Source organism: Saccoglossus kowalevskii, chromosome 19, assembly GCF_978046115.1.
Source record: "Saccoglossus kowalevskii chromosome 19, keSacKowa6.1, whole genome shotgun sequence".
Classification (NCBI taxonomy): Eukaryota; Metazoa; Hemichordata; class Enteropneusta; family Harrimaniidae; genus Saccoglossus; species Saccoglossus kowalevskii.
In genome coordinates this window covers 18,094,043-18,119,479 of record NC_140659.1, presented here as the reverse complement: position 1 = coordinate 18,119,479, position 25,437 = coordinate 18,094,043, and the positions used below count along the sequence as shown (strand labels likewise).

At 34.2% G+C, this 25,437-nt stretch overlaps 1 protein-coding gene and 1 long non-coding RNA gene across 2 annotated transcripts; both read right to left on the bottom strand.

Annotated features, from left to right (window-relative positions):
- Positions 1-1,142: 1,142 nt before the first annotated feature.
- Positions 1,143-24,666, bottom strand: LOC100375440 (cytochrome P450 4V2-like). The gene is made up of 11 exons (XM_002738881.4): positions 24,455-24,666; positions 20,395-20,507; positions 19,127-19,212; positions 13,466-13,656; positions 12,173-12,242; positions 11,228-11,354; positions 8,362-8,559; positions 8,103-8,205; positions 4,010-4,144; positions 3,338-3,517; positions 1,143-2,775 (listed from the first exon to the last, which is right to left on the bottom strand). The coding sequence occupies exons 1-11, from the start codon at positions 24,615-24,617 to the stop codon at positions 2,615-2,617; spliced, it is 1,527 nt and encodes a 508-aa protein (XP_002738927.3). The 5' UTR covers positions 24,618-24,666; the 3' UTR covers positions 1,143-2,614.
- On the bottom strand, positions 6,581-7,394 carry LOC146730595 (uncharacterized). The gene is made up of 2 exons (XR_014927447.1): positions 7,224-7,394; positions 6,581-6,896 (listed from the first exon to the last, which is right to left on the bottom strand). It is a non-coding gene; the product is annotated as an uncharacterized LOC146730595 (long non-coding RNA).
- Positions 24,667-25,437: the final 771 nt, after the last annotated feature.

The following is a 25,437-nucleotide window of genomic DNA, read 5'->3' as shown; positions in this document are numbered from 1 at the left end:
TCCAGGGCCCATTTATTAAGTGATTAAGTTATGAAATACAACTTCCCATGATTTTAGAATAATTTCCTCATAACGTTTCATGTACAAACAAATGATTATATTATTCTTGACACTTGGTGGCGCTATAATCGTACAACAAGTTCTGTCAACAAGTTATATATTAACATACAACACTGTCAAGAATTTTAAGTATGCAGGAAAAAAAACATCATCACATGTTCGATATAGGATCTATAACAACATATATAATGCATGTAAAATTCGAACAAACATTGCACAATAACTGTAGCACTTCACCCGTTTTTCTCACTACTGTGCTACTTGCAGCTACCTATATCACAAATTTATAAAAATCAAATTACCTAAACAAGTATTTTTACTTTAATTGCATTGATAATGTGAAGTTGTTGTATATAAGGATACAGCATCACATGAATAACAACCGATAAATGCAAAATGATTCTTGAAATATTCAGAATACCTGCCCTTTGTATTTATACTGTTTCAGCTGAATTTAAAGCGCGGTGGTCGTCGCACAGCGCGTGTTTGAATTTTATGTAAATAAACAATGTATTTTACACGCGTTGTATACGTTGCTATGAGTCCTATACCAAACAGGACGTGCCGCAACGACTACCGCCCTTTAAAGGATAACTTATTAAACAATGCCAGGCCTTGAAAGATAAGGATATAAACTTTCATAACCAATTTACATATGCAATGAAGATTTCACAAAAAGTAAACTTCTGTGCTTTGCAAGCATTTGAAAATGATCGCATTTCATCAATTGAATGCATTTCTAACCAATAGCATCACAGAACACAGAAGACGCTTGGAAATGTTCAATTCTATAAATAGAAGTGAGAGAATCTATCGCCGTATTCAGAACCGCAAAATGCATTTATTACACATAAACTTTGCGAATCATCAAGAACACTACCAAAAACTGTCTTAGATGAACATACTCATTAATTTGCATTAGGATTTCTAGAAATGTTGTTTGTCCTGCAATTTTGAGATCAATTCCCATTAGATCTTCAACGCATATCACGCCCCTGCATACCCCAATCTTATAAACCTTTAACAATACACACATAGTCTCGATGCTCCCTAGGCAATGTGAGATAAACACAAGTCTCGTACACAGTTAAACCAAATCATCCATCTTTATTGACATACTATTGTAAGTACAATATATTGATAGGAACAGTTCATATATAGGTCAACTTTCAAAGCATTTTCCAAATACCCACAGACAGTTCCAATCTTCTAAAATATTGTTTAGACTATGTCACACAACAATAATATTCACAAGATAGCTTAGCTTGGATGTTGTAATCACTCAGTCACATGATTCTGGGCATGTGGCATCGATGAAAAATTCCCTATCAAATGCGACAGATTATTATTTTTCTTGTTTAAATGCATGCCACTAAAATAAATTAATTAAAACAAGTAAATGTTAGATAAAATACAACAGAAATAATCATAATCAAATCAATATACTGGTAATTATATGAATATTTTAAGATGATAACACGCAATGGTCAGAGATTTACTTCCAAATTGCTTTGATATTTTTACTAAATCCTTACATACTAATTAACTAATACATGCGTACAAATTAATTATCAAATCCACACATCTGTTTTATTTTCTGAAAGCTTAACAAACAATGCAGGTCATAGGATTAGTTTTGTTTTGATATTTTTACTAAATCCGTGCATATTAATTAGCCAATATGCATAATAGTATCCTTTATTTATTGACAGCTTAATACATGCGTACAAATTAATTATCAAATCCACACAACTGTTTTATTTTCTGAAAGCTTAACAAACAATGCAGGTCATAGGATTAGTTTTGTTTTTATATTTTTACTAAATCCGTGCATATTAATTAGCCAATATGCATAATAGTATCCTTTATTTATTGACAGCTTAATACATGCATACATATTAATTATCAAATCCACACATCTGTTTTATTTTCTGAAAGCTTAACAAACAATGCAGGTCATAGGATTAGTTTTGTTTTTATATTTTTACTAAATCCGTGCATATTAATTAGCCAATATGCATAATAGTATCCTTTATTTATTGACAGCTTAATACATGCATACATATTAATTATCAAATCCACACAACTGTTTTATTTTCTGAAAGCTTAACAATGCAGGTCATAGGATGAGTTTTTAATTGTTTTGATATTTTTACTAAATCCGTGCATATTAATTAGACAATATGCATAATAGTATCCTTTATTTATTGACAGCTTAATACATGCATACATATTAATCATCAAAACGCCCAACTATTTTATCTTCCGAAAGCATAAAAACGATCACATGCAGAAGTTTACTTCAGAATTCTCTTACTAAATTCATGCATTTATAGAGAAGTATAATAGTAAAAGTTCCATTAATGAAATTACAATGTACATTATATGTGAAATCAGAATATTTTGTTTTACTAAAACAGTGTTCCTTTTCCATAAAAGAAACCTGGACATTGATGTTATTATTGAAGTTTTACATCATAGTTCAAATGTCTTCACTCCTTTCTGAGTGTATCCATGCATACCAATTAACCAATTTGCATAATCGTATATTTTTTTAATTTCTGAGAGAAAGCTTTATATTGATGCCATTCAGAGGACGTAAGATAATTTCCCCAGTTGGTTTCAAATCTTCTCTTCTCATCGCTGTCTCTATTTTAAATTTACGAAATATCGATGACAGCACAACTTTTTCTTCATATAAGGCAAACTTCTGGCCTATAAATATCAAAAGATAAAAAACATTAAATTTGTGAAAGAATATTATTTGTGGTCATATTTAAGAATTAGAGGGATAGGGGTGGTGAGGTGGTCAGTTAAATAAATCAACAAATCAGTTATTAAGACAGTTTGAACTGATTCAAAGATTATATCTCATCTTCTTTATTCTTTCATTATTATCATAAGAACACTGAAAATAAAACAAAAAATGGGGCCACAAGACATTTTTTGAGAAAAAAAAGTGTAGGAAAATCACAGAAAATGGTCAAACTTTTAGACTGACAGTAGGTAACTAGGTAGTTACACATCAAAATATTTCAAATACACTCAATGGTGTGAAATTTGCATTCGAGTCAAATGTGCCCCTAATGGAAATTAGAAATTCAAATAAAGCAAGGAAAATAGTCTCTATGTTGTGTTGTAGTATACCATTTATTTGCCAAATTGCTGTTAATAAAAACAGTTTTTGTAAAATTTTTAATATTGGTTGTAAAAAAATATACATGAAAAAAAGTTGATGATAAGTGATGTGATGATTGCAGTAAAAGTTTCCACTTACCGATGCAGTTTCTCAAACCAGCTGAGAATGGTACGTAAGCATATGGATGGCGGTGCTTGCTCCTCGATGATGAAAATCTGTCTGGATCAAATACTTCTGGATTAGGGAAGTATTTTTCATCCCGATGCAATGCATATGGTGCAACAAGAATATTAGCTTCTGACGGAATTTTGAACCCAGCTGAAATGAGAAGATACAATTAATAAAAGGAAAGTATTTTGTAAAATTCATGGGATTACAGAATAAGTAAGTGTAGAGCGCCATCAAGTGTCTAAGTTTAGGCATGAGCTTAGCTAACACACTTTTATCACAGAAATTTCCAAAAGCTTCATAAAATATTCCAGATAATAATTTGTAATACTTTCCATAGTTTCCATAATTTCACAAGTTAGACACCTGCAGGAATATTTTAGATAATTAAGACTATTAGAAATGACAATGTACAGCAGATCCTTTTACAACAAAGAAAAAGACTGATATAAAAATATTACTGAATACAGGTACTAATGGTTCAAAACATTCTCTTCATTCACCTTGGAGGTACAAACTCTAATAAAGGCAAAACAAAAATAGATTTTTCAGTGTGCACATTAATTTGAAAGATGTATGTCATGCATTTCCCATTTTTATCACTGGAGGGCAGCACATTTTATTGCATTATGGGATAATTACCTAAAGTGACATCTTCATCCAGTTGCCGTGCAAAGATTGGTACAGAAGGATACATACGAAGGGATTCCTTGATAGTGTTGTCTAAATATTTCATTTCTTTCAAGTCATCCATGGTTACTGGTCTATTACTATCACCTGAACAGAGAAATAATGGAACAAAGAGCGTCCATAATACATCACCACAGGCTGCCATATTACATCAAATCACCACAGGCTGCCATATTACATTAAATCACCACATGCAGGCATATTGCATCAAATCACCACATGCAGCCATATTACACTAAATCACCACAGATAGCCATATTACATTAAATCACCACAGGCAACCATATTACATCACCACATGCAGCCATATTACATCAAATCACTACAGGCAGCCATATTACATTAAATCACCACAGGCTGCCATATTACATTAAATCACCACAGGCTGCCATATTACATTAAATCACCACAGGCTGCCATATAACATCAAATCACAACATGCAGACATATTGCATAAAATCACCACAGATAGCCATATTACATAAAATCACCACAGGCAACCATACTACATCACCACATGCAGCCATATAACAACAAATCACCACATGCAGCCATATTACATCAAATCACCGCAGGCAGCCATATTACATAAAAGCACCACATGCAGCCATACAGAATCAAATCACCACAGGCAATCATATTACATAAAATTACCACAGACAGCCATATTACATTAAGTCAATCACCACATGCAGCCATACAGGATCAAATCACCACAGGCAACCATATTACATAAAATCACCACATGCAGGCATATTGCATCAAATCACCACATGCAGCCATATTACATTAAATCACCACAGATAGCCATATTACATCAAATCACCTCAGGCAACCATATTACATCACACATGCAGCCATATAACATCAAATCACCACATGCAGCCATATTACCGGTACATTAAATCACCACAGATAGCCATATTACATTAAATCACCACAGGCAACCATATTACATCACCACATGCAGCCATATTACATCAAATCACTACAGGCAGCCATATTACATTAAATCACCACAGACAGCCATATTACATCAATCACCACAGGCAACCATATTACATCACCACATGCAGCCATGTAACATCAAATCACCACATGCAGACATATTGCATAAAATCACCACATGCAGCCATATTGCATAAAATCCCCACAGATAGCCATATTACATCAAATCACCACAGGCAACCATATTACATCACCACATGCAGCCATACAACAACAAATCACCACATGCAGCCATATTACATCAAATCACCACAGACAGCCATATTACATCAATCACCACAGGCAACCATATTACATCACCACAGGCAACCATATTACATAAAATCACCACATGCAGGCATATTGCATCAAATCACCACATGCAGCCATATTACATAAAATCACCACATGCAGGCATATTGCATCAAATCACCACATGCAGCCATATTACATTAAATCACCACAGGCAGCCATATTACATTAAAATACCACAGGCAGCCATATTACATTAAATCACCACAGGCAGACATATTGCATAAAATTACCACATGCAGCCATATTGCATAAAATCACCACAGATAGCCATATTACATCAAATCACCACAGGCAACCATATTACATCACCACATGCAGCCATGTAACATCAAATCACCACATGCAGACATATTGCATAAAATCACCACATGCAGCCATATTGCATAAAATCCCCACAGATAGCCATATTACATCAAATCACCACAGGCAACCATATTACATCACCACATGCAGCCATACAACAACAAATCACCACATGCAGCCATATTACATCAAATCACCACAGACAGCCATATTACATCAATCACCACAGGCAACCATATTACATCACCACAGGCAACCATATTACATAAAATCACCACATGCAGGCATATTGCATCAAATCACCACATGCAGCCATATTACATAAAATCACCACATGCAGGCATATTGCATCAAATCACCACATGCAGCCATATTACATTAAATCACCACAGGCAGCCATATTACATTAAAATACCACAGGCAGCCATATTACATTAAATCACCACAGGCAGACATATTGCATAAAATTACCACATGCAGCCATATTGCATAAAATCACCACAGATAGCCATATTACATCAAATCACCACAGGCAACCATATTACATCACCACATGCAGCCATATAACAACAAATCACCACATGCAGCCATATTGCATCAAATCACCACAGACAGCCATATTACATCAATCACCACAGGCAACCATATCACATCACCACACGCAGCCATATAACATAAAGTCACCACATGCAGACATATTGCATAAAATCACCACATGCTGCCATATTGCATAACATCACCACATGCAGCCATATTACATCAAATCACCACATGCAGACATATTGCACAAAATCACCACATGCAGCCATGCTACAGTGTTCTCCCCAGAAAAATGTATCAGAGTGGCGGCTAATTTGCATACAATTTACATATCATTAGCATTTGTCTGAAGATAAAGAAAACAATAATGACAGGCTTGCATGGATGAAAATGTGTCTTTATTTTTTAACAAATTTATGTAGAAGATTAAATGAATCTGCTGCTGTGTGATTTCTATGTAATGTTGATTCTTCGGACTTTCATGGAAGCCCAGTGATCTGCAGCTTTTGAGAACGCCGTGATTTTCTTTGCTTCCCACTTCTATTAAATGACATGGCCTTCTTGTGCATCTCCGAGTGTGCGTGTTTATCGATAGCATATTTCGTAATATTTATACATGGCATAGAATTCCATACCAAAGAACTATTTCTGGATGTTTTTAAGTTGAATTTTCCACATATGTGACACAGCATTCCTAAAAGATAAGAAATAGGAGCGAATCAATACTTGTATTTAAAAAATATCATCACGATCAACACGAAAATAAACAAATTGCCGCCATTTTGAAAAGTCGCTAAACTTAAAAATTGCCACGATAAACTTTACCCAACTATTTCAAAACACAATACTAGTATTAGTTACTTTGATAAATCGTAGCCAACAATTTTTGAACTTCCAGAAAGAAGGTAGTTTCCAAAAAAAAATTTCGACGATCGGCAAAAAATGAAGCCATACAAAAATTTACTAAACTAGGTCAAAACTCGCTTCCAAGTAAAACGCTACAAATAAATACTTTTTTTACCTTTGCCATCGGATGTTTCTCTCAGCCACGTATATTTTGTTGTCCATTGTGCATCAAATCTAGAGTTTATTTTTTTGCACTTTTCGTTGTAACATCATCTTGGACACGTTTAGTACCACTGCCGACAGGGGTACCGGTGACCGCGTTGCTGGTGGGTTTATCGCTCGCAACCAGGGGCCCAGCAGGGCGTTCTACGCGAAACCACAACGTAATATTTCTGCTGTTTGACATCGTTGCTTCTTCCAGCCAAATATGCTACTGAGAAAATACTCGCTATTACCCCAATTAAATAGGGCGAAAGTGTTTATTGTCGAAGTACGAAGCTGTATTAGTCCATTGTCTTTGCGTAAGCACTGACATGTTTCCATTCACACCTGATTTGGCTCACAGTACCGGACGCTGATGACGCTGACTAACAGATTCGCACGTGTATTAACAAGCTAAAAGAAAGAGTAACAGGAAATGCCACAGAGTAGCGGGCAATCTCTCAGAGTAGCGGCATAAATAATGGAGTAGCGGCCCCGCTACGCTAAAACGCTTTGGGGAGAACACTGTGCTACATAAAATCACCACATGCAGCCATATTACATCAAATCACCACATGCAGACATATTGCATAAAATCACCACATGCAGCCATATTACATAAAATCACCACATGCAGACATATTACATCAAATCACCATGTGCAGACATATTGCACAAAATCACCACATGCAGCCATGCTACATAAAATCACCACATGCAGCCATATTACATCAAATCACCACATGCAGACATATTGCATAAAATCACCACATGCAGCAATATTACATAAAATCACCACATGCAGACATATTACATCAAACCAATATTTCAAAGGATATAAAAACACACATACCAAATATTCCATCTAATTCTTCAAAGATTCTCTCTTGCACTTCGGGATGTGATGCAATAAGATAAGTAGCCCATGTAAGAGCAGCGGCAGTCGTATCATGGCCCTGCAATAAACAGAATATATGGTGATCTATTTATGATCTGCTGAGTTTCCATGTGATAATCCTGTACTACATGAAATGTTAATTATTTTGCAAACATCAGTTACCGGACCCCCACATTAAAGAAGAAAAAAAACACAAGTAAAATTAAATGTTTACCTCGAAGAGAAATGTATCAACTTCTTCCCGTATGTCAGTGAAAGTAAATTCAGGGTCTGCTTCATGCATATATAACAACATATCAAGAAATGCTAAATGCTTACGACCACCAATAGTCGTCATTTCAGTGTCTTCTGTCACGGTCTGTCCCTGTGATGCAAGGTGCTTGCTAAGCTCAGCTGAACGATCTTTAATGACCTGATAATATGGGTTACATTAATACTGACAATGAAATTTGGTTATCGTATGTAAATAAATTAACAATAAAAGTAACATATTGGGTTTAATATATTATGTAAACCAGATTAACAATAACAAATAATACACATGTTTATCTTGTGTGAACTAAATTAACACTGAAAGTAACATATTTGTTACTTTATGTTAAGGTAGCGAGACTATTATTTGTGTTGAAAATTACGATTTTCACATTTATTTATTAATTGATGAAATGCACCATAAACTTTCATATGATAAAGTCAATATAACATAGAATGTCATGTAAGTTGGTTAAAATATAGATTTTCAGAAGGGAAGCAAGGCAGCCTCAGTAGTGTTTTCCAAAATCAACAACACAGGTTTAATCTGTGTGCCTATAAGTTTCAAAGATAAACTCAAGACAAAGCAATGTTAGGATGTGTTATCAGTAGCTATCTGACACACAATGAGTGTTTCCAAACATTTGAGTGGTTTGTCTCCGCCCCTGTTTGTTTCACAGATTAGTCATTTGCATATGAATGTGTCAGACACAAGGTCACACAGCCACTGAAAAAAAATCATTGATTTTGGTGTTTTCATATGCGAATTATCCAATTATAGCTATCCCATTCCTATATTTTTTGGTTTCCAATAGCCTTACACATTTGGATGTCCCTACACATGGTAAAACAGACCTTGATGGGAAAACAAATTGATTGTGCCGATAAACAAGCTTGAAAATTTTTGCTGTTACTTCATGGACGTTTTCTAGGAGTTTATGTTTTTCAAAATACAAGGTCTTTAACAAAAAATAACGTATACTTATTGTCGTCGCTTTAAGGTGACAATGAGAGGAACTTGAATGTGTCCGAACAAACTATTTCATCGATTATTCACCAACGAGTTGTGGTTTGAGTTGGGGGCAATGCGACTAAAACAGTAATTGAAATTCAGGACACTCTTTTTTAAAACGCGTTGCTTGAATAAGACTAACCAGACACATTCAATTTACCAGACTATTGAACAACTAGGAAAAGCGAAAAAAATACTTCTTATCGCCAGCATAAATGCGTAATTATTTTTTTTACAGAAAAAGTAATTTTTCACCTTTGATTGAGTGACGCGTCGTAGATTGCAGATACGGGCATGCAAAATACACTTGTGAAAAGCTTGAAGTCTGGCGATTCTAAAAATATATACTTTCCCGGGTCTATTTGTAGTCATTTAGTCACAATTAGAAGATGAAAACAAGTATGCAAATAATAGTCCCGCTACCTTAAAACTAACAATGAAAGTAACATAATGGTTAGACATGGACTACAAGCATGTAACAGTAAATGACATGAACTACAAGCATGTAACAGTAAATGACATGAACTACAAACATGTAACAGTAAATGACATGGACTACAAGCATGTAACAGTAAATGACATGAACTACAAGCATGTAACAGTAAATGACATGAACTACAAACATGTAACTGTAAATGACATGAACTACAAGCATGTAACAGTAAATGACATGAACTACAAACATGTAACAGTAAATGACATGAACTACAAACATGTAACAGTAAATGACATGGACTACAAACATGTAACTGAAAATGACATGAACTACAAACATGTAACAGTAAATGACATGGACTACAAGCATGTAACAGTAAATGACATGAACTACAAACATGTAACAGTAAATGACATGGACTACAAGCATGTAACAGTAAATGACATGAACTACAAGCATGTAACAGTAAATGACATGAACTACAAACATGTAACTGTAAATGACATGAACTACAAGCATGTAACAGTAAATGACATGAACTACAAACATGTAACAGTAAATGACATGAACTACAAACATGTAACAGTAAATGACATGGACTACAAACATGTAACAGTAAATGACATGGACTACAAGCATGTAACAGTAAATGACATGAACTACAAGCATGTAACAGTAAATGACATGAACTACAAACATGTAACAGTAAATGACATGAACTACAAACATGTAACAGTAAATGACATGGACTACAAGCATGTAACAGTAAATGACATGAACTACAAGCATGTAACAGTAAATGACATGAACTACAAGCATGTAACAGTAAATGACATGAACTACAAGCATGTAACAGTAAATGACATGGACTACAAGCATGTAACTGTAAATGACATGGACTACAAACATGTAACTGTAAATGATATGGACTACAAACATGAAACTGTAAATGACATGGACTACAAGCATGTAACTGTAAATGACATAGGCTACAAGCATGTAACTGAGTGACACTGACTACAAGCATGTAACTGAGTGACACAGACTACAAGCATGTAACTGAGTGACACAGACTACAAGCATGTAACTGAGTGACACAGACTACAAGCATGTAACTGAGTGACACAGACTACAAGCATGTAACTGAATGACACAGACTACAAGCATGTAACAGAGCGACATAGACTACAAGCATGTAACAGAGTAACACAGACTACAAGCATGTAACCTTAACATAGACTACAAGCATGTACTACAAGCAACTGCATTATTCTTCAAATTCCCTAAACTAATAATGAATGTTACAATTTATTCACTTTGATTAACACAATAACATTGATAGAAAATATTTTAAAACAAACAACTTTCATGAAAACATACCTTATTTGTCATTTTATGTAAGATTTGTAAAAACTTTCCATGCTTTTTCCCATCTTCGGTTAAATTATAGAAAGTGTCTGGCCAAAACCAAGGACTTTTCATTCGATCCTGCAGGACTGTACTCATGCTAGATTTGTTGTTTTTAACAAATAAAAATAGTTAAAAATAGCTCAATATTTTATTTAATGTTATTATTATCATTATAATTAGTACCATAACATCTTTATTAGAAGCCGTACCCCTGATAGAAGTCGCATCCATTCTTTTTGAATAAAAAATTCATCATTTCTCACATGTGTAGATACTCCAATAGAAGCCGCATTCTTTCCATTGCATTGTACCATTTTAATGGAATCTGTGGCTTCTAATACAGATATAACAGTAGTACTGTAGTAGCAGTACTAGAAATGTTGTTAATGATAAAACCACTCAGAAGTGGTCAGATTGGCAGCAATTGAGATACATATACTGTAAATCGTTCTAATTTGGTGAGACATTTTACTAATTTCATAAGTCACAGTCAATCATATTTCCCATATTATGCCTCCACAAATGCCTGAAAATCACAAAAATGTCCACCTGTCAAAATTAACTAGTTTACAGAAAAAGCCACAAATAGGTCGCTGTAATGATTTGAGGCTATGACGTTTAGTTTAGTTATTTGCATAATGATATTGATACATTGTCATGGAACATCTCATGAGTATTTAGACTAGCAGTTGAGCAATAAACACCTTGGCTACAAGTGCTCCTCTCCAGTGTGTTATTCTCCTCCCGGATTTGGTGACCAATACTCATTTGGTTCACTCTACCTTGAGAAGTCTGTTCTCAGTTTATAGTCTCAAAAAAACAAAACTTAAGTAAACTTTTATTCATTCACAAATGAAATGATTACAATTCCTGATGAATAAATGACATCAAAAACGGAAAACAAGCACTATATACCCAGACACAGCCTGCACATAGTCACTGTCACAGTCCACTTGTGCATTCGTTTTAATTCCCATAGCAGTTTCTAGAAGAAAACAAAATATAAGGAAAGATGGTGAAAATAATTTTCCAGAATCTAATTTTTTTAAGAGGTAGCAGACTTATTTTTATGACAGAGTATTTTCAATTTTCTGCAATTTTAAGCTAAAATAGGCTACAATTGATCTACAAAAATTTATGTTTTTCTGGTTAATGTTTTCTCCTGACATTAATATGTAATGCCATTTTTTTTAAAAAGAATTTTAGGAATTAATAATGAATTTGACAAATATTATTATTCACTGATTTCAAAAGAAAACAAAACTTCTTACACAAGTTACATCTTATATATTTACATAAGACTGTCGTCATTTTTGTCATATTAGGCACTCTTTTATTGAGTGGCCATAGAGGGCATACATTTTTGAGCTGCCATGGAAGGCATACTTTTATGGAGTTCCTATAATTAGGCGAAGAACCTAGAATACCAAACCGGGGTATTTGAAACCGAAATTGTCATCTAAGCGTTAGGCCGTCGCTGATTGGCTGCTGAGCTGGAATGCCAATTTTTAGTTTTAAATACCCCTAGGAAAGTGTTCTAGGTTCTTCGCGTAATTAGGTGTTCATATGCAAGGGATTTTTCCACACAAAAACGACGAATTAGGCCGAATTTTGTTATCGGTTGGCTTAATATAACTCCAACGAACCATATTTTTGTGAAAGATTGGTATTTTTGTCCTGATTTGTAGAAATCTGAAAAACGCGGTTCACAACTTGTCTTTTATTTAGTTTTATGCGTCATTCAAGATGGTGGCCCCCCATATAATAAATATCATATTTATTTAATTATCACGTGTGCGGCAGCTGACTGACTTTTATGGCTGCCAGTAGAGGGTACTTTTTTGAGTTGCCATAGAGGGCATACTTTTATTGAGTTGCCATAGAGAGCATACTTTTATTGAGTAGCAATAGAGGGCATACTTTTATTGAGTAGCCATAGAGGGCATACTTTTATTGAGTAGCCATAGAGGGCATATTTTTATTGACTTGCCATAGAGGGCACACTTTTATGAAACTGCCATGGAGCTGCCATAGAGGGCATTCTTTTTTTATTGACTTGCCATAGAGAGCATACTATTATTGTGTGGCCATAGAGGGCATACTTTAAAATGCAAAATAAGAGTTAATGCACTATGATTTTGTTTGGGTGTGATACATTGAATTATTGTTGGATGTATGATAGTAATGTCTTGAAAATGAATGACTTACCACAGATGATGTCCAGCACACAGTGTGTTATCAACGGAAAGACATTAAATTCTTCTTTTCCCGCATAATTATTCAACTTTGTGACCAAGACTGATGAATGTTCATTGAAAACACCTACAAAATCATTCAAAATCTTGAAATGAAAGGTAGGTGTTAAAAGCCTGCGTCGACTTTTCCACTTATCACCAGTACTGAAAAATTAAATTGTAAAAATATACATGATTGTAACAGAAAAACTATCTAAGCCTTGACCAGTTTCACGAAGTATACACACAAGGACTGTATAGTTTATACAATGTACATGAACTGGCCAAAAATAAGTGGTACGGTACGGTTTTTCTTGGGGTGTTATTCTTATAATATTATACTTTAACCACTTTTGTCATATTTCTTTTGTTTTTTGCTGAAAAAATAATTTAGCAAATAATCACAATCAAAGTATGGACTAAACCATGATAAAACAAGGTTGACCCTGGAACTAGGACTTAAAATACAGAAGATATGGGCATGTATACGCTTGTCATCATTGGACGTATGGAGTGGTCTAATCGAGTTTGACACTCTTAATTGTGCTATTTATAAGCAACTTTACCAGTTTCATCATGTACTGCCTCAGAAATGTCGCTGTCACACATTTTAGTGGAGATAGATATCGCTAAATAATCTGTGGGGTTGAATTTCAGTTCCAGGTCTTTAATCAAAGAAAGCTTAGAAAGAACTCCCGTGTGCTGAGAGTATTGAAAATTAATTCAAAATTACTTGTACATGAGATATTGATGGAAAAGCTGAAAACTAATTATGTACATCAGGTAACTAATATGAACAGAACAGAACAAAAAAATTATGAATTATTATGCTAATTAGAGAATTAATATGAACAAATTTTAACCCAAAATTAATCAGGCCTGTCTATTGTCCTAGAGCATTTATGTACCAAATTTTATTCAAATGTGATGATCAGTAATTGAGATATCAGTGTTAATTAATTATGTTAATTAGGTGATTAATAAGCATAAATATTTACCAAAAACTAATTGGGTCTCTGCATAGTTCTCTTTAAAAGTTTCATTAAAATCCAATTTGTGGTTCTTTATATGTCAGTGGAAAATTATGCAAATTAGGTAATTAATATTCAATTAAAACTAATCAGGTCTCTGCATAATCCTAGAAGATCTATGTAGCAAGTCTCATTGAAATGTGATGATTACTACTTGAAATATCAAAAGCTGAAAATTAATTAATTATGCAAATTAGCTAATTAATAAATACTGATATTAGCCTAAAAACTGTCAGGTCTGTGCAGTGTCCTATTACATCTATGTACCAAGTGTCATTGAAATGTGGTGATTACTACTTGAAATATCAAAAGCTGAAAATTAATTAATTATGCAAATTAGCTAATTAATAAATACTGATATTAGCCTAAAAACTATCAGGTCTGTGCAGTGTCCTATGACGTCTATGTACCAAATTTCATTGAAATGTGATGATTACTACTTGAAATATCAAAAGCTGAAAATTAATTAATTATGCTAATTAGGTAATTAATATGTACTCGTATTACCCTAAAAACTATCAGGTCTGTGCAGTGTCCTATGACATCTATGTACCAAGTGTCATTGAAATGTAATGATTACTATTTGAAATATCAAAAGCTGAAAATTAATTAATTATGCAAATTAGGTAATTAATATGTCCTCATATTACCTTAAAAACTATCAGGTCTGTGCAGTGTCCTATGACATCTATGTACCAAATTTCATTGAAATGTGATGATTACTACTTGAAATATCAAAAGCTGAAAATTAATTAATTATGCAAATTAGGTAATTAATATATACTGATATTACCCAAAAAACTATCAGGTCTGTGCAGTGTACTATGACATCTATGTACCAAGTGTCATTGAAATGTGATGATTACTACTTGAAATATCAAAAGCTGAAAATTAATTAATTATGCAAATTAGGTAATTAATATGTACTCATATTACCTTAAAAACTATCAGGTCTGTGCAGTGTCCTATGACATCTATGTACCAAATTTCATTGAAATGTGATGATTACTACTTGAAATATCAAAAGCTGAAAATTAATTAATTATGCAAATTAGGTAATTAATATGTACTCATATTACCCTAAAAACTATCAGGTCTGTGCAGTGTCCTATGACATCTATGTACCAAGTTTCATTGAAATGTGACAATTACTACTTGAAATATCAAAAGCTGAAAATTAATTAATTATGCAAATTAGGTAATTAATATATACTGATATTACCCAAAAAACTATCAGGTCTGTGCAGTGTCCTCTGACATCTATGTACCAAATTTCATTGAAATGTGATGATTACTACTTGAAATATCAAAAGCTGAAAACTAATAAATTATGCTAATTAGGTAATTAATATGTACTCGTATTACCCTAAAAACTATCAGGTCTGTGCAGTGTCCTATGACATCTATGTACCAAGTGTCATTGAAATGTGATGATTACTACTTGAAATATCAAAAGCTGAAAATTAATTAATTATGCAAATTAGGTAATTAATATGTACTCATATTACCCTAAAAACTATCAGGTCTGTGCAGTGTCCTATGACATCTATGTACCAAGTTTCATTGAAATGTGACAATTACTACTTGAAATATCAAAAGCTGAAAATTAATTAATTATGCTAATTAGGTAATTAATATCTACTGATATTACCCCAAAAACATCAGGTTTGTGCAGTGTCCTATGACATCTATGTACCAAGTTTTATTGAAATGTAATGATTAGTACTTGAGATATCAGTGGAAAAGCTGAAAATTGATTAATCATTATGCAAATTAGGTAATTAATATTGCACAGATTTTTACCCAAAACTAATCAAATCTGCGCATTAGTTTGGAGCATCTGTGTGCCAAGTTTCAGCAAAATCCAATGAGTGGTTCTTTAGATATCAGTGGAACAGTCATGGAACAGCTAAAAATCAGCTAATTATCATGCAAATTAGGTAATTAATATGCATGGATTTTTACCAAAACCTAATCAAATCTGCGCATTAGCCCAGAGCATCTATGCACCAAGTTTCATCAAAAACTGATGTATGGTTCTTGAGATATCAGTGGAAAAGACGGACACACATACACACACACACCCACATACAGACACACTAACTGCAAAGACTCCCTTTTTGTGCTTCGCACACGGGAGTCAAAAACAATTTGTTTACTGGACAATTGTTCAAGAATACTCCTCGAGTGCGCTGTAAGCTGAAAGCCTCAAACGAGACAAAATATAGCATTTTGGGGTGAAATCCTTTCTATGAACTTGCTAGTCAACATATCATGGCATATGTTTAAGTGCAGTTTGTGCTGGAAAATTCATTATAGTGAAATGTTGATGTGATAAACTGAGTGGTATATTGTGTGATTCTATTCCATGTGACTGTCTCTCATCCAGTCAGCAAGTGTCTCGGAAATGAGATATGACATTGAACAGTTGTGTTTATGCAGATTCAAACAGATGACAATAATTCATCAACTTTAAGTACTCCTCAGTTGTAAATGGACTCCAACGTGGTTCCATCGACAAATGAGAATGTATTATTTCAGATATTGTGAGATTTGTATATGTATATGCATAATGTATATGCATATATATACAAACAGTTGTCCCACCAATACTTGAAACAAAACTGGAATTTATGCTTGATTTTAAGGTGATAAAATGGCTGCCATTCGGCCATCTTGAACCAGATCATGAAAGAACTAGACATTCATATATCCCAAGATGCAAGTGTGAAGCATAAATGTGATTGGTCAATGCATATCCATATTCACTTAGGGACGACGTCAAAAGATCGATGTCGGATAAAAAACTTATTTCCTTTAGTTTGGGGGTGGGGGGTTTTGACCTCAAAAAGTTTCCACCCTACAAAAACGATTTTATTTTTCAACGAAGTCAAAAAAAATCTTGGAGGATTTTGTAGTCGTTTTTGTTCTATCCAATCATAGACAGAAATAACAGAAAAGGAATAAAACACATCCAAGACGAGAAAATGCTTTGGTTCGAGTGTAAATCTGTGCGTCAAATGAGGTGCATTTGTAAAATCGTTTTACACCCACCCGACAACCAACTGCTACGCAATACTACAGTCCGATTATCAATTTGTATTTAATGGTGAATGTAGTCATGACCAATATTTATCAATTAAGTTTCAGTGGGGGGTAGGGGGGTTTGGAAAAAAAATAAAGGAATTTAGTTTTTTATCAGACATCGATCTTTTGACGTCATCCCTTAACATCATTGATTTGATTTACAAAACAATATTCTTGTATGCACACAATATTGACTTTAGTTTCACCATGTACCGGTCATTCGGTAGTACCGTAATATTAGTTTTTTTCTTTAAAGCGAGGAAGTCATCACCTGTGCATTAATTAAGCGATAACGTTTCATTTTTTTTTTTACAAATAAGCTTCTACTCATGAGCCTTTCAATTATTATTTGCTAAGAAATCAATTTCCGTGTATGTGCATGAAATATCTCCTCTGCTTTAAGTAAGCCAATACAAGTGTAACAAAGATTAATAAAACATGTAATGCCTAAAATATGTTGTATATGGTTTCATTTACTTGAATATATATGTAAAACAGTATACATGGTGGGGTATGGTTAAGTGACTTTAAGGTCATCGACTGACCTGAATAATACATACATCTTGAGCAGTGTGCCGTCTCCCAGGGCTGATTTTGTAGGTATTCTGAGTCAAAATGGAATCCCCAAATTCAAATTGAGTAAGCTTGTTGACTGTTGTGGAGGTCGGTTGTTAAGAAAAAAAAAATTGTATCTGTATGCGACTGTAACTGTAAAATGACTAATTTTCACTGGGTTTAAATTTCGCTGATTTGCCATTTCATGCATATTCAGTGGGTTTTAAATTCACTGTTTTATCATTTAGATAATGTGTTCTATGCTCAATTTTACATATTCACTGGGTTTTAATTTAGTGCATTTTCCAGTGAAATGAGCAAAATTAAAACCCAGTGAATAATTAATCCTTTTACAGTAATTAACCTGAGGCACACACAATAATGCTGTAGCCCATGATTTCCTTCATTTTTACCTTCATTTTCTTCATAAAAAGTGAATTTCATTTTACCAAATTACAAATTCTGCAACTATAATAAAATATTTTTTTAATAAGATCATTGTATCGATATATACGATTTTCTGTTGTGTCAATGACGTGCATATAAATTAGCACAACTACCTATAGTTGCATCACACATAATCACACATTACACATTTGTGTATCAGTGGTGTCCTGGATAATAATAACAATAGCATACATGTTATGGACATGATCGGTTATGACCCTTAAAATCATAATCAGTCATAATTCTGACACCTCCATCAACAACTGATCTTTGCGACAATTGACAAGTTCTGGTGAAAAAACTTTCTAATTTCTTCTGTGTAGAAGGGTTGGTTTTTCTGCACAAACGTTTAATAGCTCATCGGAATGCCCGAAACCAGGGGAACCAACGAATAAATTGTGCAAGCTAGAATCAACCTTCTCACATGGAACCCGACTGATGGCGTTATAACTCAAAACTCGTCTACTATTGGTCAATAGAGCCACTTCAGTCTATGACGTCAATATTAAACTCACCTTGTTAATAATCCAGTTCCAAGCCAAGGATGAAGAAAATCATAAACAAATGCTTTGGTGATATGCTTACTGCTGTTAAAAATACACTGAAAACATAAAATAACGAGAATTTTACCACTTTAGGTCATGTGACTCATTGTACTACTATTAACTATTCTTACTTCTGTATATACATAGATTTTAATGGGCGGCGGTCGTTGCATCATGCATCTGCAACATTTGTGTAGATAAACAATGATTTTCCCACAATCCAATGCGTTTTTCTGATGGAATCACTAGTACGAGTTTTGACCTGGGCGTGTCTTGCACTAATTACTACCGGTGTCTCCTTCGATTCCTTCCAATCACCTAAAAAAATACCCACTTAAATTATGGTAACGTCTCAGTTTGTACTCACTGATCTGCGCAACAGTCAAAGTCGCCATCTTTGTTTATATGAGACCCATATCCTGCGCATGCGTGGCGCAACGACTACTGCCCTTTAAGCGAAAAACCAGCCACACTTGTATTGACAGTCCAAATCGCTACAGTTGAATTCATAGTGTAATCACTACAGATAAATGTACATAGCTTGTATAGCACCACTGTTTACAAAATGTGGCCACATAAATGCTCATATCTTGTGAACAGGTGTTGTATTAGCTACATATCTGTGGCATAATTTGAAAACCCTTCTGTAAATCATACCTTGTACCTATGTGCTAAAACTATGCATCCAAGGTGCAACGTCTCAAGTTCACGACAAGTAAGTTTTTCAACTATTGAAAAAGTTCGCCAACACAAAAACCCATTACATGAACTAAGATATATTTAATAAAATATAAAAACTACTGTGAATTTGATGAAGGCACGAATGTTTTTATGTGTATTTATGAATCATTCACCCTATAAGATCATTACCTTTTTCTAAATCCACACAATAATAATTTCATTCATGAAACCATTTGGTAATGCCTATTACCCATGATTCTTTGCATGTTTTCTTCAATCATTGACTGATTTACTATCATGTATGTGAACAAAATTATCTACAAGCGGTATGCATCCCTAATGCATTGTGATCAGTTAAGTTATTTTCAACTTTCATTTGAAATTTATAGAACATTTATAAAATATTTTTAATAAAAAATTATTCATGCCTTCACTGTGTGATAATATAGTAATTATAGTAAAACAAATTAAAAATAAAAAAAATGCCCCAAATACAAAACATCATATTTTAATCAGATTGCTGTAATTATTACAACTAATAAATGATTTTGACTTACCTCTGCAGCATCTGCTCTGTACACAAAAATAACAGGTTTCGGCCCAATCCATATTCGGAAAACACGCGTGTCTCTATAATCATCAACCCACTTAAGAATTTGCGCAAAGAAAGCTGTGAATAAAAAAAATATGTTGTGTAGTTTATTTTTCTTATAATTTTGTGTAAAACAAACAAACAATGTATATTGAATGCAAAACACTTTTATTAATGTCTGAGAAATCAATGTGTTGACATCATGGTTCCATGGTAATGACTGTTAGATCAGTCAGAAAGGCTCAGTGGTTAGTGCACCCGCCTGAAGTGGCGAGTCACTTTGCTGTCGGCTCAGGCATGAATCCCATGTTGCGTGTTGTTACCAGCACGTAAATTTCTGTTTACCAAGGAATTATTTACAAAGATCTAGGCAAAAATCATGGTGATCTTGATAACAAAATAATATTGTTCTTTAGGATGCAAGAGTCATGGTACAATTCCAACAGTGCCTATGCACTATATATGTTAGCACTAGCACTTGCAATTTGCACATTAAAAAAAAATCAGGAGAGAAAACAGTGACCATGTCTAATGCAACAGTAAATTTTAGAATTGGAAAAAATGTTTGGGGTCATTATCTTATCTCAAGTCAACAAATGTGGAAGGCTCTTTAATTTTAAATCCAATTAAATTTATGATTTTTCATGAATTTTTCGTAAATTTCTTTTGAAAATCAAAATAAAATCTGACCAGAACCATAGTTCTCCCCCCCCCTTTTTTTTTTTTGGCCATAACTCATGTCTATGATCACTGTTTTATTCTTTCATTGAAAACACAGTCTTCCACAAACTAAACCTGCACAGTTCTTTCTATATTTAAAAAAACAAGTGATCTGTCAATTGAAAGAGCTCCCTTTTCTTATAAAAAAACCTCGTGCTTAAACATAAGTCAAGTAATGCACACACACAAGACAAAGTACAGGTCACTCACAAGAAAGTTGTTCACCCAAGGCACCTACTTATCAAGCATCAAAACCCATCACGTGAGCTTATAGTTTTCAAGAAGTAGAAACCAAAAATGACAAAAATATTTACAAAAGATAGAGAATTGAAGACATCGTCATGAAATGAACAAATCAAAGAGAGGTCTACCTATTAGTAAGGTACCTTCATACCAAGTATCAAAGCAATTAAGCATGTAGTTTTAAAAAAAGTTGAAAAAATATGTGTTGGCCGATGATGGAGGGACGACAGACATTCACCTATATGAACTTCTTAATGAGGTCAAAGTTCAGAATGATGAGTAAATCCATGACAATGCTACAAATCAAAGTCCACCAACTCAACCAATGTGTAAGTAGGGTAACTGATAATGTCCTCAGATAACTGATTAAAAAGTCATTTTTTAAAAATTAAATCAAAAGTTTTAATATTTTGTCACCTTTCAAACAATAAATCTGCCTAATAATTTTTTCAAAAAATTGTGATCAAGCCAACAAGAAATTATGTCCATTTGGTTCAAAATTAACAAAGAAATTTAAAAAACGTGTGCAAAATGTTGTGAAAAAGCAACAATATGTTTATTTATTTATTTCAAGGATAACCAGCAGTCCATTTCCAAGTTCAGAATTAGGGTAATTGGCAGACATTCTGCGGTATTCCACCACTCATTCGACAAGAATTTTTTATGTGCACTGAGGATAAGAAAAACACACGTGAACGACAGGTTTATATCCTCTCCGGCTGGACACCATACTGTAAAGAAGTTAATTATTCACTGGGTTTTAATTTTGCTTATTTCGCTGACTGGATAATGCGCTAAATTAAAACCCAGTGAATATGTGAAATTTAGCATAGAACACATTACCTAAATGATAAAACCGTGAATTTAAAACCCACTGAATATGCCTGAAATGGTAAATCAGCGAAATTTAAACCCAGTGAAAATTAGTCATTTTACAGTATTCCCAGCCTAGTATGCAATCAGCCTGGCAAGTGGACATTATGTACTTTTATTTCATTGCTAAATTTGTAGACAAGTTGTGCACAACCTCCCCAATGATGGGTAATATTTACCCTTGCGCTTTATTCAAAACCAAAGAAAACACATTCATTGGCTATGGCAGCCATTTTCCTTTTCATTTCTCTTCAATCATTGGTCGATTAACAACCATGAACATGAAAGTTATTTACATGCTTGTATGTACGAGATGAGACACTGATTGGTCAAGTAGTTTTTAACTGTTATTAGCAATTTATAGAACATTTATAAATATTTTATAAAAAAAAGTGTTTATTTCTTTTTTCTGTGGACCAGCTATGGGGCTATAGTCGTGGTATAGTGAAGTTCAGAGATACTTGAAGATGGTTAGGCATTTTCTCATAAAATTACCCACTTGGGGGTAAAAACAGTGGGACAATGATGTGGAGATAGGGTATGTTGTGGATAACAAGGTGATAAGACGTTTTTGTGTTATCCCAGGGGGGTGGGGCATTAAATATCAGCAACTCTAGTGATTGTTCTTGTTCCACATACCATAAGGTTGGGGGAGTCGAGGTGTAGATAGATAGAGAGTGTCTGAAAAGGTACATCTCATTTTTATTAAGCCTTGGAGCATTATAATTTTAATTAGCTAAAATATTGTTGTGTCTAAATTTTGCATATTTTTATATATTTCTCTATAATTGTTTGTTAATATTGCACCAAATGAAGACAATTGCTCATTGGCTACAAGTTTTGATCAAATATATGAACAAATTATGTTAATTTGTGAATGGTTAACAAATTTGACTTTTGTGCACAAAAGGTTAAAGCGGGGAGTAATCACCTGCGCATGCGTCAGATCACAGTCAGTTGGCGCACATGTGATATTAAAATAAATACGATATTTACTATATGTGAGCCCGTCGCTGATTGGCTGCTGAGCTGGAATGACAATTTTTGGTTTCAAATACCCCAGGAAAGTGTTCTAGGTTCTTAGTGTAATTAGGTGTTCGTATGCAAGAGATTTTACAAACAATGTCAATGTTTACAAACAAGCGTCTTCCCATGAGTCTTTGCGTTTTTAGCGCATGTTGTTATTGTAGCTTGGGACTCAATTCCCGCGCGTGCGCAGGTGACAACCCTCCCACTTTACACGACTACAGTCGTTGCTCCACATCACAGTCAGCTGGCGCACACGTGATAATAAAATAAATACTATATATAGTAAATATCGTATTTATTTTATTATCACGTGTGCGCCAGCTGACTGTGCTCCACATAGTGTTCGATATAGGATTCATGTCCACTGTCAACGTATACAACGCGTGTAAGGGACGACGTCAAAAGATCAATGTTGGATAAAAAACTTATTTCCTTTAGTTTGGGGGTGGGGGGTTTTGACCTCAAAAAGTTTCCATCCGACAAAAACGATTTTATTTTTTATTGAAGTCAAAAAAATCTTGGAGTATTTGTAGTTCGTTTTTTTTCTATCCAATCATGGACAGAAATAACCGAAAAGGGGAAAAACAGAAAAATGGTTTAGTTCGAGTGTAAATCTGTGCGTCAAATGAGGTGCATTTGTAAAAATGTTTTACACCCACCCGACAACCAACTGCTATGCAATACTACTATCCGATTATCAATTTGTATTTAATGGTGAATGTAGTCTGACGCCATGACTAATATTTATCAATTAAGTTTCAGTGGGGGGTAGGGGGGTTTGGAAAAAAACTAAAGGAATTAAGTTTTTTATCCGACATCGATCTTTTGACGTCGTCCCTAACAATGTTTGGCGACTGTAGCAGTTAAAACTAGACCGACCACCACGCATTTTACATCGTGGTTATTATATATTATATAGTATTCTTTTCAAGTCCTCCCCAAATTATCAAGATTGTCGGTGTTTGTACTGAGATTGTGATACTGACGGATGTTGACGCAGATCTGGTTTGCTGTGAGCAATTGCCAGTTTCTCGGGCCCAGTGTTATTTTCACCTGACGTACAGTTACAGCATTGAAGCAATAAAAATACGTGATAAATGACACTCAACAACTAACATGATTACACAGATAAATGCAATCACTGTGATTTAGATCAGTACCTTGTCCATCCCGCTCAAACTGCAACGCGTTACCAATAAACGGTAGAGCGACGGGTCCTGGTATACGATTCACGAGTTGCCATAATTTAAAATAGCGGTACAGTGGATACACGAGGAAAGCGGCTACGACCAGTAACAACGAAATACCACCAACTATCGCCATCTCTGCCACCAAGATTAGTAATCGTGCTGCCACTGACAGTTCACGTTGACCTTCGTGTTGTGCACGGCCCCCTATCTTCATAGGAACAAAGTGTATTGACCCCCTATTATCCCTGGGAGAAACTACAGAACTCCAATCATAGTGCATACATACTCGTATTTTTTCCGACCCTTTCCCTCATCGTATCGTATTACATCCCTGGATGGGTGGTCATTAGAAACTCTAGGAACGAGAAAAGAAATCTAGACTGAAAAACAGGAAAATCTTATAACAGAACAAGCCATGCATGACACAGTCCCCGTTAGTTATCGAATTTAAGATATATAGTTTTGTTTATAGTAATATAGCTGGAACAGAAACATGTCAGAAATATGATTATGATGATTGTTTAATATTAAAATGATTGACATTTGTATCTGATCGCCAAACGAGTATAGAGAGATATTGCTCTGGAACAGCATTAATTAAAACAAAATCAACCATTTTTAATACATGTATAATGAATATATAAACATAACAAGTAACCTGTAGAATGCTGTGTGGGTAATATTTTTATATTGATTTTTGTTGCATTTGCAGCAAATAGTTACCAAACAATGAGAAATCTATAGGATTGGATATACCTCTCAGCTGGCTTCACATGCATAGTTCAAGACCGCCTAACCGGTGCTTATACCAGGATTTTGTTGCAGCACTGTGGTCTGTGGTTACAGCTTCGTTTTCCGAGTAATCACAAGAAATTGACATTACAATAGAAAATAAAAGACTGGCACTCCCATACAATTAATAGCAAGTGAAATTCCTGGAATTGAAACATAGA

Bases quoted from the DNA above. Each gene is read 5' to 3' on its own strand.
- LOC100375440 (XM_002738881.4), bottom strand. From the start codon at position 24,617: ATGGCGATAGTTGGTGGTATTTCGTTGTTACTGGTCGTAGCCGCTTTC. The intron at 8,206-8,361 runs GTAAACATTTAA...TGTTTATTGCAG, and splicing joins TTGATACATTTCTCTTCGAG to GGCCATGATACGACTGCCGC. The intron at 3,518-4,009 runs GTAATTATCCCA...TTCTCATTTCAG, and splicing joins GGATGAAGATGTCACTTTAG to CTGGGTTCAAAATTCCGTCA.